The 14,676-nt window shown below is 41.9% G+C and overlaps 1 protein-coding gene across 3 annotated transcripts in view; it reads left to right on the top strand.

Annotated features, from left to right (window-relative positions):
- The window catches only part of znf827 (zinc finger protein 827), a 68,062-nt gene that overhangs the window by 39,252 nt on the left and 14,134 nt on the right, over positions 1 to 14,676 (top strand). For all 3 annotated transcript variants that reach the window (XM_079337425.1, XM_079337424.1, XM_079337426.1), the window contains exons 6-9: positions 4,735 to 4,974; positions 8,314 to 8,368; positions 8,622 to 8,722; positions 14,461 to 14,598. In XM_079337425.1, coding sequence (XP_079193551.1) covers positions 4,735 to 4,974; positions 8,314 to 8,368; positions 8,622 to 8,722; positions 14,461 to 14,598 — 534 coding nt within the window. The remainder of the gene's footprint in view (positions 1 to 4,734; positions 4,975 to 8,313; positions 8,369 to 8,621; positions 8,723 to 14,460; positions 14,599 to 14,676) is intronic.

Below are 14,676 nucleotides of genomic sequence, written 5' to 3'. Positions count from 1 at the left end.
CTGGTCGAGGATCAATTGTAGCAGCAGCTGTCTGTGAAGTCTGCAGGCAAGGCTGCTGTGGCTCCCACATGACATGCAGTCTCCACACTGCAGCCTTTGAAGCGCCTGAACTCTTCACCCCTGTCTGAGCAGGTCGGCTAGAGAGCAGGAGAATAGAGAGATTGAGAGAGAGAGAGAGAGGGAGAGAGGGATGGGGGCAGGGAGCGAGGGATGTGGAATAGCAGAGCAGGGAGAAGGGTAGACTAGAGACGAAGAAGAGGGAGAGGTGGAGAGGTTGTCATTTAGGCTCTAGCTGTTCCTCATCTTTCTGTCCTCCCCAAGCTCCTCTTCTCTCATCCTTCTTCCTTCTTTCCTCTCTAACCCTCGGGTGCCCTTTTTCTCTCCCCCCCCCCTTTGTCTTTACCCTTCGCCTCTCCCTCTCCCTGTCTGTCCAAGTTTTTCTTTCTTTCTATGTATCGCAGTGGTGCGTTAATTTGACTTTGCATGCATAAAATTACAAATCCATCTCGGGTCTGAACCCTCCCGTGGTGTATTCTCAGCTGAACAGGCTGTCACGTCTGTGCAGATTCAAGAAGACACCTGAGGTCAAAGTTGATCACTAAAAACAGAACATCGCGCAAACCCCAGTCACTTTCATTCTGGCTCAAAACTCGAGTAGTGCTGCGTCACAGTGAACAAAGTATGTATAGTGCTTTTTCAGCAACTTAGCATGGAGACTGCCTTCAGACACATTGTAAATGTGTGCAACAAGACTGCCATTACGTACCGCACGGAGCTGACTGAAGCTTTCATTTACAGATTCTTACTTGGTTAAAGGTCACTTTAGGTTTTAAACCTCCGACTCTAGATGGACTTCAAGTGAACAGTTAGTCATACGTTTGTAATAGAGCTGCTGTGCTAATGAGTGAGCAGAGAGTTAGAGACAAGAAAACATGATCAAAACTACAACCAAAACTTTGCTGCTTATTCACCAGATTAGAAAATTGTTTGAAATAAAAATGGAACTTAAGTGTGCTTGATATTTTTTTTTAACTCCTGTACCACCACAAAACAAAAAGTTCAAGCTGATGTAAGTTTTAGAATAAATGCAGATTATGCCTCAAAAAAAATGTTTAGAACCAGGTTTTGTATATATTTGCTCCTCTCTTTGAAGGCTTACATTGTTATCAAACAGGACATTCGTAAATTGAGTCATGTCACTAGACTATGTTTTCACTATTCAATGTTGAAACAGAAGGAAACTTAGTCAAACCTTTCAGAGGATTTTTTTGTATTTTGTTGCTCAGTAAACATGTTTTTTTAAGGCCCAATGTGGTAGCTGTGAAACACTCTTATCTTTACCACAACGTTTCATTTTTAAAAAATAAAGACACCCAATGAGAGTTTTCATCAAAGACAACAAATCTGTTTCCTGCTGAACATATTTCTAAAACACATACTGCACGCCATTTCACAGATGGCAGTTCAACACCAGTTATTTCCCATAGTTCATGAAATGATTGGTTGGTTAAGTTTATGGTTTTCAGAGGTGATATTGGGAGAATTTGGAGCAGCCAAAGTTGGCACAGGCGATGTTGTATAAACACACACACACACACACACACACACACACACACACACACACACACACACACACACAGACCTGATTCTGTGGCCTAATGGCAGCTGGTGTGTCAAAGAGGCAGCTTCTGCACCAGAGGAGAAGACCCATAGAAACACACAACACTCTCCTTTACACACACACACACACACACACACACACACACACACACACACACACACACACAGAGTGAGGACTGCTTTTTATGGCTCGAGAACAACAGGCCATGACCCAGACCAAAAGGCTACAGCTATTATCAGTGTGGGAGTGGGGACACATTTATTTTTAAATGTCTTTATTTATGTAGCAGGTAGACTTCTGATCTGGCTTGTATTGATGTGAGTCTTTCAGATTTTCTGAATTTATGTAATTACATATTTTCTCCATCCTCGCTCTCATGGTTATTTGTGTTGGGAGCATCTTTGTCCCCGCACTGAGAGCTCAGGTACACACAGTGTCCTTTTGCCTGTTGATGTTTCTGTTTTGCGCCCGCTCAGCCTCTGTCGTTAGGGTGGTGATCCACTGATGGAAGCTCTCTCTCGTGTCCCTTGGTTGACCCTTGCAGAGCAGTGCCCCCTACCCCTCCGCCCACCCTTCCGCCTCTCTCCTCCTCTGCTCTGCCCCTCAGTCAGCCTCTCCTAGGTTACTCTTGGCCAACTCTGACCACCTGATTAAGGGATTAGTGGGGCTGATGGTTGTCAGTGTCCCCCCCCATGCTGGCTCCTACCGCTGAACCAGACACCTGGACCTCTTCGGAGGGGGGGTGGGGAGGAGGAAGGGGGGAGTTTACACTTTAATTCATCCACATAAACAAAGCACACACTGATTCAATGATACTTATGTGCACACAATGTCCCATATACTGAGTCTGCTCTAGATATCTCACACTGGCCTTATTCAGCAGAGGAGTGCTGAGTGCAGGGGGGGAGGGGGGAGGGGGGGGGGGGATAGCAGGGTTACTGTCTTGTATCTCCCTCCCTCCCTCCCCACCCTTTCTCCAGCTCTTCTGACCTTCCCCTGCCCCTCCCTCTGCTCCTAGTGCCCTGCCAAATTCATATATCCCATAATCGTGCTGAGTCGCCATGTTAGCAGCACTGTATCAACCCTGCTGCTTTGTCTTGCTCCTGCTTGTCACCACACAGAGACTCAGCCTCATGCCATCGGCACAGTCAAAAGATCAGATACCAAGGCTCTACAGATGCTAAAGCGTTCCTTTATCATTTGTCATTGAGCTGCACAGTGTATTCTTTCTGTAGCTATAAGTTGGCCAACATTTAGTCTAGTCGATGTAGCATTGTGACCATTAGAGAACCAGTTTCAGTATTGAGAAAAACAAAGCTTGCCTCACCTTTTATCTCGATGGTTTTCAATAATGTTTCTCTTGAGAGCAGAGTCAGTGTTGTATTCTACGGATCAGCTCTGTGCATTCCATAACAGATGCCATCTCGACTATTTTTAGCAGGCTTTTTCACTTCACCTTTTGATCTTGTGTGAGAAGAGTGAGTCAACAGCTGTTTTCATTCTTTTTTTTTTTTTTTTGCCGTCGTTCATGTTTTTTAAATTCCCTGATTGAAGGGATTTTTCCAAGTGAAGCACCTGTAGTTATCGTAGACAAAGATGAACAAGTGTTCCTGTATTTTCTGTCCACCTCAGTGAACCTAGATGAACTGCTGGAGGCCCCCCCACACACACACTCTCTCACACACACACACTCACAAACAAGTGAGAGTGTGACCTCCGGTTGCCCTCCTGCCCTAATAATTACACAGCAACATGCTAACCGGCTCAGTTTGGCTTCCGCTGCGATTTTCCTGTTTTTGCCTTTTATATTTAGCCACAGCTGCACTCATGTAACATTGTCGAACATGACCAAGACTTTAAAAGTTGTTTTTTTTTGAGTAGCTGTATGAGTGAAGTGGACTTGAAGAGGATTAGCATTTCTGACAGGTATTACACCACATGAAACTAAGTCTATATTCATTATTCAGGTACATCCCTGTGGAAACGTTCCTGTAGTCGCGGTTATGTTGAGGTCACTCAGTAAGCTTACACATTTCACTAAACCTGATCAGGCCTAGATTGATATCTTCATTTAACAAATACCGTTTACCACGGCACCAACCGTTAGAAATGATGAATTTTGAGAACAAAGTTAATAATTCTTATTGCAAAAAACAAAACAAAAGGGAGAATCCTTGAACATGAACTGTACTGTCCATTGGAAGAAAAAAAACCCTTAAATTGTATACACTTTCTTTCTTTGGTTTTATTTCTTCTCTCACACACTAACAGTGAGAAAACGCCCCATGTATGGAGGCTGTAGTCCTCGTCAAAGCGGATGCGGGTTTCGAATCCATCCTCTTTTCTTTGCTGCATGTTGTCCCTCTACTTTCTCCTCCTAAAGTTTCCTCCCGCTAGTCAGATGTCATTTACAACAAAAGTGAAAAGTCTAAGTATCTACAGCTACAGTGAAAACATACTTCATAAACAGCAGTTACAACGTCCTTTAGGAAAGGTATTAATTCTTGTTTAGAATGCATCAGAGTCACAGTTTGAGCAGTTGTTAGATTTTTTTTAAGAGAAACGTGATTTTTCTCTTACACAATGTCTGCATTAATTTTGGCTCTTCTGTCTGTTGTTTTTGATGGAAAAAAAGAACAGACAGAAGACTTAAAACAATAAAAAAAGTCCACTGGCGTGAACATATCTGAAAAGTTTAGCTGGGAAATAACTCTTTTCAGGGACTGGTACGTGATAACCCCTCAAACATCTGAAACTGTGAGCCTGTTTTCTGTTGAGAGCAACCGCCTCAAAGGTTGACAACAACTTGTAGAATTACACAAGAAAAAAGTAGCAAGTCTGAAATTTCCCTTTGAAATGTGATGCTGTTGGAGTATAAAGTCATTGAAAATTAAAATACATAAGTTGTTTTAAATAATAATACTGATAACTTGAGTTTGACTCATTTAATAAATCACCTCATGTAGAGTAATTTTACGTTTTGTTACATGGCAAAGATTTGTATTTTTCAGTTTTTATTTGTCTGCTTGGAACCCACAAGCTCTGTTTTTTTTTTTTTTTTTTTAAACAAAATCCAACCAGTAGTGGTCATCTTGTTCCATCATGTGTTGCAGAGAACAAAGATGCCCAATACCAGAAGGTGAAAGTAAAGGCAGAGCCCATGGAGGTGGACCCACCCCCTGCAGATCTCACCCCTCCTGCCTCTCACCTGCTGGCCTTCAGCACTTTAGGAGCGAGTGAGAAGAGTGAGCCGATGAGTAACCTCCCGGAGACGTTGGCCCGCCCCCAGAAAGATCTCTTCTCGCAGGACATATCGGTCAAAATGGCCTCGGAACTACTGTTCAAACTGTCAGGTATGTTCTTTAGGCGCCCACTGTTCTCTGTAGATCGACTACACACATGTACACACACACACAAACACACAAAATATCCAGCATTGTGTCTTCTTTTTTTTTTTTTTCCTGCTCTACTACGAGTAAAACCTTGGACACTTTTTGATGCTCAACCATAAAACCCATGTTTCCATTTCCATCCTCGGCTGGCTCTGTTGTAAAGTCAAGGATATATGACATGTAATGACATCCTGCTTTCTACCTGTTTGGCCGTGAAAGTGACATTGAAGCAGCGGACAGCTGTTTGTATTGCTAGATTAAGACACAGCTTTGAGGTGTGTGTGTGTGTGTGTGTGTGTGTGTGTGTGTGTGTGTGTGTGTGTGTGTGTGTGTGTGTGTGTGTGTGTGTGTGTGTGTGTGTGTGTGTGTGTGTGTGTGTGTGTGTGTGTGTGTGTGTGTGTGTGTGTGTGTGTGTGTGTGTGTGTGTGTGTGTGTGTGTGTGTGTGTGTGTGTGTGTGTGTGTGTGTGTGTGTGTGTGTGTGTGTGTGTGTGTGTGTGAGGGGTCAAGCTTTAAAGTCCTGGGCTGTGACCCCCGATCCATCCAGCCTCCGATCTCGGCGCTTAAATGCCATACAGAGAAACAAGCTGGGGTAAAATCTTTTTCCTCGTCTTGCTCGAGCACATATTCACAAATTCACACATTGACAGTCTTTCTTTCCCACACAGTCTTGCATGCACACCTTTACACACTCACACAAGGCCCCATGGGGAGTGGTGTCTGCACAAATGGCCCCCTCCTCCCTCTCGTCTCTTCTCTCTCTCTCTCTCTCTCTCTCTCTCTCTCTCTCTCTCTCCCTCTCCCTCCCTCCCTCCCTCGACTCGTTTTCAGACATGCCGGCTCAAGCACACTTGGCTGCACACGCCCCCCCCCCCCCCCCCCCCCCCCCCGCACTTCTCCACCCTCCCTCTCTTTACATTTCTCCCGTGCGGCATCGCCATGGCAACGTCGAAAGAGACCTCTGTCCTTGGCGAGCAGTGTGACGAAGTGGGGTGTTTAGGGGTGCAGTGGGAGGGAGCAGAGGATAAGGAGGGTAGAGAGGGCAGCGGGGGTACACTGTATGCCCACCCAGGAAGAACAGGGCATCGCGAGCCTGGCAACAGTGACCCCCCCGCCCTCCCCCCTTCCTCCCAGCCTTAGAACCGGGTCTGAATGTGAAGGGGACTGGAACAGAGTGGGCTGCTGTCACACAATGAGCAATCAATATGAATTACCCAAAGCAGTAGGACCTCAGAGACACATCAGTAGCAAGGTCGCTCTGAACACTGAGATTGTTGCAGCTTTGAAATTCACTTCAGTGAATCGCCTTGAAACTCACACATATGGCTCCTTTCTCAGGCAGTTTGTATAGAGCTCTTTACCGCTGAATACTGAAAACCCCAGCTCGGTGCTCACATTAGTAGTAGATTTAGCTTGAATTTACAAATTTTGCTCACGATACCGCTTAAATATCTCATAAAATCAATTCTATTTAACACTCAATCACTCAGAGAATTAAACAGGTCCTATGATGTCTGAATAATATGAGAAGAGATGTGATGCACAATAATGTAAAATATAGCATTGACAGTTTTACCTGCGACAAACAATCATTAAAGAGTCCATATTTGATAGAATTTAGTTTTTATGTTTGAGTGCTCTGCTTCATGTTTTACACTATCTGTTTTTAAATCCAAACCAAAGCTTCTTTCTTTTTCCTTTTTCTTTTTTCAACCATTAAATTGACACCAATTAATCTGAGGACAGCTGATTGCTATCATGTGCTTCATCTAACTGATGTCAAAGCATGGCTGTACCACTCAGGCTTCAATCAAAAGGTAACATCTATACATAGATAGAAGCATGCTTGTTTTTTTATAGCAACAAAATCGGAGTAGTCCAGCTACCATGTTGGATCTGATGTGATTCACTCAGGAAACGAGGCTCAGGATCTGCTACACTGAAAGCTGCATGCAGCAGGAACAGTGCGTTCCTTGCATGTCATAAGACTTTAGAGAATCTTCTTAATGGTTGATTATGACCCTTAAACAGGTGTGATCTTAGTTGACAGAAGTACAGATGTGAAAAGAGCGAGGACTTCAAAGTTCTAAGAACATCAAACGTGTCAGGGCTTCTCAGAAAAAGACCATAATTATTGACAATCCAGCGACTTCTGCAGTAGTTTAAGTGAAAGCATTCATTCTCACAAGAAAAACAGACTGTCAGGAGAAATTATTCCTCTTTGTGAATTATAAAATACATTCTGTTGTTTCTCAGGTTCTGTCTTATTCAGCCCAGTAAGGTATGGTAGAAAAACTTTCAGGTTATTAGTAGAAAAAAGCTAAAAAAAAACTTCTTCTTTTTTTATTTTTTTACAACTTAGGAAACAAACAGCCTGTCCAGTTGCACACAGGTGCTGATGTGGGATGGGGTCGAACAGGTCGGACACAAGATTGAAGTTAGTTTTAAAACTGCCAGCTGTTACATATTAATTATTGATCATATTATTCCTAGAACGATCATGAATAATCTGCATCATCTTGCCTCGAGCAGACTTTTCCTCAGTGCTCAAAAACTTTAACAGTGTTGGTCTGCCTACATTTTTGCAATAAAATCAAATCAATGAAAACACCGTTGAATTGTACTATGGAGTTAAAGTGTAACATTTTTACTTTTTTTCATTGTGTAATATTCGCTGTATTGATTTAACTTGAAGGCAGACTTTTTGAGGACATAGCTGTTTGGACTTAATTATCTCAAAAGGTGTAATATTTTGTTACCTTCCTGGTTTACTTATAAAAACATAAAGGTACACACACACACACACACACACACACACACACACGTGCCATCTGGGCAGACTAATGCAGATCTGACCATCCATGCACATTGTTATTTTTTTTGTAAATGTTTTCACATTGGTGTTGCTGGACTTACTTCCAGCCCTCAGGTCGGCAGGCCCACCAGAGACTCCCACTACTCCAGATGGCCAGAGTACCCCTGCTGGCATAGTGAACCTGTGCTGTACCAGCCGAGGAACACTTTGAAGAATCAGGATCATATAGTATTTGTTTCTCTGCTCTATAACGGCCAAGGGGTGGGGGAGTGGGTGGGGGGGATTTAGGACTTTTCTGCTAACTATTAAGATGTATATCTTTATATCTGCTGTCGACAGTAGTCAGGACTCATCTCTTCAAACACTTGTTCCTTACCTTAAAGTCCAGCTTTCTTTACAAACATGTCCTTTATAATTGGACATGCTGTAGTTTGCATGTTATATCAGAGATGACTAAGCTGATAAGTGTTTTTTTTTTGTTTTTCAGAAAAAGTCAGCAAATCTAACAACCATAAAGACAGTAACATGGTGGGGATAAACAGGTGAGTCATTAATAATGCACGTGTCAGATCTGTGCGGTTACAGGAGCTTTGTCTATGAAATGTTCTCCTGAGTTTTTACACAATATTGACTTGAACCAAACGCTTTTATGTGTTAAATGGTGGCTTATTACATCATTTCTTGTTATATTTAGCGTGAGCAATGAGCAGCAAACTGCCTTTTTTGAATATAGTTAAAAATAGTTTGTTTGAATCATAAAGCATGTAAATGACAGAATTATGTATCATGTTTCAGTCCGTTCCTGGACGAGTGCTTCAGACAATCACCCTTTAACTCGCGCTCCAAGAGCTCTTCCCCCGCAGAGGCCAGCTCTTCTACCAGGGCAGCATTTCATGGTAAGACACACACACAGACACAGACACACACACACACACAGACACACACACACACACACACACACACACACACAGGAACATGAGTAGAGGTTTAGAAGAGGAACAGAGACATAGCTAGAGTAGTTAGCTGCAGGCAGTGTGAGGATGGGCTCATATTTGGTGTTTTAGATTTCCAGTGATTAGTCAGTGGACGGAACATGTTTTATTTTTTCATACTAACATGAAAAATGTGATCTAGTTCCAGCTCCTGTGTTTGGAGATGAAATATTTGTATCATACTTGAATTTTAAATTCAATACTGGAGAGTTTTCCAGAGAAAACGAGCTTAAAAAAAAAAAAGACTTCTTGTTGGAACAGCAGAAGTTGTGAATGTTTGTCTTTTGAATGACATAATTTCTTAGCGAAACAGCGAGCTTTATTACTTATGATGCTCACCATTCATACAAATGGACCTCATTAGCCTTTTACTTCACTGATTGGTTCGAACACATCGGAAAAATCACAATACAGACGAGTTGAAATGACCACACTCCCAACAGCACAGACAGCATTCACAGACATGGCTACAGATTGAATAGTGTAGAGTTTTACCAATTTCAGCACTTGGTTTGGAGAGTTGTATGTCACGTTTTATATACTACATTTACGTGCTAGTAGTTGCTGCTGTAAAGAACCCGGCAGGCTGTGTTTGTAATTCTGGACATTGTCTTCTTGTTCATAGCCTCCAGGTGCCTGTAACATATTCAGTGTTAAATGTTTGAACACCTCAACAGGACCTGCTTAGAGTGCATTAGGTCTTCATTTCCTGGCACACTCCGAGCCCTGCTTTGCCTTCTATTATACGTCTGTTTATTGTTGTTTTGGTCAACAAACAAACAATTAGCCCATTTCTACAAAAAGAACCAAATGTAGTTCGACTTGTATTAAAAAAAAATAAGATCAAGATTAACTTTATTGATGCAGTAAAGTGAGATTCTGTGTTTCCACTCTGATTACCATGCTACATACACATAGGGCTGAAACACATGTACAAACAGGATCCTGTGGATATGGACAGAGCTGTCCTCAACAGGCGCTCCAGAGCTGGGGTAGGGGGGATTCGGTGCCTTGCTCAAGGGCAACCCGGAAGTGGTCTGGCACTTCTCCAGCTCCCAGACCAATGTCCTCCTTTTGGTCCGCACCGGAAATGAAATAACCCCTTCCAGTTATTACTCCATTTAAAGATGGTTTACATGGTGGGGATTATAAGCGTCTTTCACATGAGGCATAGTCAGCGAGAAGTTAATGGAAGGTTTCTGCCTTGCCTCTAAATAATCCATAAAAGATTCCAGGTCTACAGAGTTTTTTTTTTTTAATGGAGCCTTGTAAAGTGAATGTATTCCACTTAAAGGTGTTTCTTAACATGGTTTGATCAACATATTGTAAGTGGTAGTTTATTTCTGTCTCCAGTTCAAAAGAACATAAAAACTCACCACGGTTGTTGTAAAACTTTTGAATATTTCAGCTGCTCGTGCATGCCTGTAGATGTGCAACAGACCCTCAGTTTGTACATGTTCAGTCACATTCATCATCGCTCACACACGAGCGTCGTAGCCCAGCAAGCTACCGAGCGCCTAGATACTCATGAAGACTTACAGCTTTAAATCAAAGCGTACGGCCACAGGGAAACATCACAATTAACCACCTCCAGCTTTACGTGATCTCCCCCTCCCTGGTAAACCTCCTTTTTCCTGTTTCATATTTAGAGCTCCATCCGGCCTTTCTGCACTCTCACTCATTTCCCCAACCTGGAGGCCTCTGCCCGAGGGCATCCCCCCCGTCTCCCTCTTCTCCCCTCTTCTCCCCTCTTCTCTGGCATCCCACAACTTCCCTCCATGTTCCTTTGGCAGTGAGAGATCCAGAGGTTAATTAGCTTGTGCCAGCTACGCCTGTCCCTCTGCCAGTTAATGAAAATCTGATTGGCTTCTGGGTGTCAAGAGTGTCCTGAAAGTTAATTCGCCCAGTCCACCTCCCCTTTCCCTCGTGTGTTTTAGCTTCAGATCCATCCTCTGCTGCTCACTCTCTTACTGTTATACTGTTATATATTTCTTGTTGTTGTTGCAAAGTAGCTTGAGTTTTTCTTCAGCAGCGTTTGTCAGACACAGAACTTCGTCTTTCAATATATTCATGAAGATATCAATAACTCCACTATTAACACCTACAAGCAGAGAGAGCGGCATCCTTTTTTAATGCTTGATTTACAAGACAAGTAAAGTTCAAGACCAAAAAAAAAAAACGTAAAAAGGGCTGCCAACATAAAGGGTTGCATGAAGTATTCTCAAAATTGTTGTGATGAATAAACATCTCAAGAGGAAGTTGCTGTGACTCGAATGTGAGATTGAAAACAATAAGTAGATTAATCAATGAAGATGATCATTTATGCAGCTTGTTCATACAAAAGTCGAATGGCTTCTTCACCTGTGTGTTTGCTGGATTGTGGTTTTGGAGTCCCTGCTGTCCAGCTTCCCATCAACATGTGTGACCAGGCCCTCTCTTTGTGTCACTTTTGAGGCAGTCAATGCTTTTATGTGCTAAGCTTCAGCTTTAGTTACAAGCTCTGTAAGAAGATCCCGGATTCTCAGAATAAGCCACAAAAGACAATTCGATTGGAGAACAGCAGCACAAATACACAGTCATGGTAGTCAGGAAGTCCGTGACCTGCAGGTTGGCTCCGGCTGCAGGTGTCGTGACATACTGTATGTCGTGTAGGCAGTGGTTGTGTTACAGGAGTCACACATATACGAGTCCCACATTCACTTGCCTAAAGCTTTCTCTCTATCATTTTACTTTTTTTATGTACAGAAAGAAACCCAACTCATTTTTTTGTTTTCAGTGCATGTGCAACAACTTTCTGAGATTCGTCAAATACTTGACTGACACTAAAGTTCTGCTTAAAGTGTCTGCTCGCTACATCAGCAGCAACAGTCGCATAACAGAGTAGTGAGTGATGAATGTCATTAATGACGGGGTAAGTTGACAGTTGACAGTATTGTTAATATCAGATTCTTTATCATCTCAGAAGGAACATTTATTAGAACATTTTTTTCCCCCCAATTCTTTTCAATGAGGAGCGAGCGTTCGCAGCAGCAAGCGGCCGCCTGGAGAAAAAAAGCACCGTAACCCCACATTGTTGACATCACCGGCACATTTTTTTGCTCTGGGTTCTAATCGGGGGGGCAATCTAAAATCAAAAACATACAGTTAAAAGTAACAGAGCAGTGCACTCTATTTGTTTTGACAGTTTTTTAGTTTTGTTTTTTTTTAAGAAAAAAGGTTATGTGAAGGATGATTTGACACAAATCAAAGCAGATAAACAAAAGCACTCGACATGAAGTTACTGGTTTGCATGTAAAGGGCAAAGAGGGGATTAAATATGGGAGACGGATACTGACAAAACGCTCCTGGGTTTGTGAGTCAGTGCAACAACAACAAAATGTCCTTTCACACCTCTTTCCAAAGCCAATGCATCTGTTTATGTACATGGTACACTTGAACAGCCAATCAACAAATGATAGTATGGACTTAACCTCATAGTGGTTGCTTTACCGTCACAAAAAATCCCTAAAATTGGCTTTTTTGTGTATATAGTTATCACAATTTGCGACTAAATTAAACACTAGTTTGTGACTAAATGATTCCATTGCATTAATTTTAAAGTTTTGTTGAAGTTAGAGCTGTAAGGCCTATGTGCACTGATTTCTCTCTGCAAAGATTTTACAAAAGTTGAAACTGAGCCGCAGAGTTTTTCCAGCCTTTATGAAGACTGAAAATGAACCTCAAGTGGAACTTTAAGCCTTATTTTCATTTTTTTTCATGCCTTGCAAATACAAAAGTTTTGTCCAAGGTCACTCCATGTAGCAAGTTCACTGAACTATATAGACTAAAGTAAAAAATCTCTCCTCCATCTCAGAAGTTGTATAGTGTACTGAGTGCTGTGAGTGCTGCATGTTTTTTACCCTTGGGAATGACGATGCCGCATTTATATGGTTAGGCTTAAATCACAGCAGCAACTTCAATTCTTTAGATTCTATCAAAGCGTCTGAAAATAGCCGCTCTCATTCTTTCTATTTCTTTGATTAAAGGGTGGTGGAGGAGGGAAGGGGCGGTGACACACGGTAAAGAGCTATGGTTGTGTGTGTGTGTGTGCTGCAGGCTTTAGAGCAAAGGACTGGCGCTTGCTGTTGACATTAAGAATGCATTTTGCACCGCATCCGACCCGCAGGCTAGAGAAGGAGCATCTGTCAAATGGTAGCAGACAGGTTTCAGTCTTGTGGGTTAGTAAATTAGCCTACAGTGTATCAGCTGTTCTGTTGTGTTTCTGACACTGAAGTGAAAGAGACCTTTCCCAGATTACATTTTACCTCCTACTTTCAGGCTACATGATACTTATACAGGATATTTTAAAGGAGCATAAGATGCCATGAGTGAATGTTAAGTGGTCGAAACAATATTCCTAATTTTATGTAAATCCTGTCTTCTATATTATGTGTCATCTTTTCAATGCACATGCCTGTGATTTGTGCCTTTTGCGAGTCGTGCTCCAGCCTCTTCTGTCAGTCTGAGCGCAGAGCTGAAACCGGTAGCTTATCAGATTCAAGTCATAAACATGGACAACAGAACATAGTCCACTCACGGTCTTAGTTAGGAGTTCATAGGAGGAAGGAAGATCTGATGGTTGTTCTTGGGGCATATGCAGTAAGGGAAAACTGTACCAGATTATATAAGCATGATACGAAATGATAATAACCAAAAAGCTATATGCATGTATAGATTTATCAGAATTTCAGATGTAAATGAAATAGTTCAACAACCTTTGTAAATAATCGTATTTAACATTTCACTATTAGAGAAGGCAGAGAGAAACTCATTACCAGGCTCCATCTAAAGTTAAAAAATACTCATATATACAGTATATCTTGTTCACAGTATTTGTGCTAAGCTAACCATCTTCTGGCTGTAGCTATATATTTAATATTTATATGCATCTTTCAATTTTCTACATCACTTATTCATCCAAAATATTTAATCAACATGTTGTATTATTTGGGGTTAAATACTCTTTTCATCCAGACTCTGTTGGCACCAAACTTGTGGATTTCTTTTGTCTGCACTCTATATGCTAAGCTAAGCTAACTGCCTGCTGGCTATAGCTTGATTCGTAGTGGAGATGCAAGAGAGCGGTATCAATTTTCTCACCTTACCCCTCATGTAAAAAGTGACTGAGACGTTTCCCCCAAACAGCCTCCAGTGTTACATTGTTCAAGCTGTTTTACTGACGCTAATTCCGATTAACAGTCGGTGCAGACTTGTTTTTGTCCTGATTCAAGTCTTGCTATTGTTCCGTTTACCTACAGAGAGAGATTACCTCGTGTAGTCTCTCTCTGTGTCCTGTCTCTTCTCAAATATTTACACTTATATTAAAGCAAAACAAACCAATAATTATTTTAAAGAGTTATGGAACTTGTCATGATTAGCTAATATTTAAGGACAACAGTATCAGTACACAAGCTCGTAACACTGCAGTCTCTTTGTTTTGGTTAATTACAGTTTCAACATCACTAGACACTGAACTGAACTTACTTTATCTCATTTATAGCAGCAGGACTACACAGTCTTTGCTTCAGCTGCAGATACCTTTTAGGCTTATGGTGTCGGCAGTGAATGATTAGTAGGATTTTCTGTGTGTGTGTGTGTTGCAGACTCAGTAAAGGATGATGGGGAGCCGGGAAACGGGATCGCCCAGTGGAGACTAAACGAGCAGCTCTTCCCCTGCCCCGTCTGTGGAAAAGTGTTCGGCCGACAGCAGACTCTTTCTAGACATCTGTCTCTACACACAGGTAAACAAATGTACACGATAGATAGATAGATAGATAGATAGATAGATAGATAGATAGATAGATAGATAGATAGATAGA

The sequence above is a fragment of the Symphodus melops genome (genome assembly GCF_947650265.1).
Source record: "Symphodus melops genome assembly, chromosome: 2".
NCBI classification, from domain to species: Eukaryota; Metazoa; Chordata; class Actinopteri; order Labriformes; family Labridae; genus Symphodus; species Symphodus melops.
This window is presented reverse-complemented; position numbering and strand designations above follow the sequence as displayed.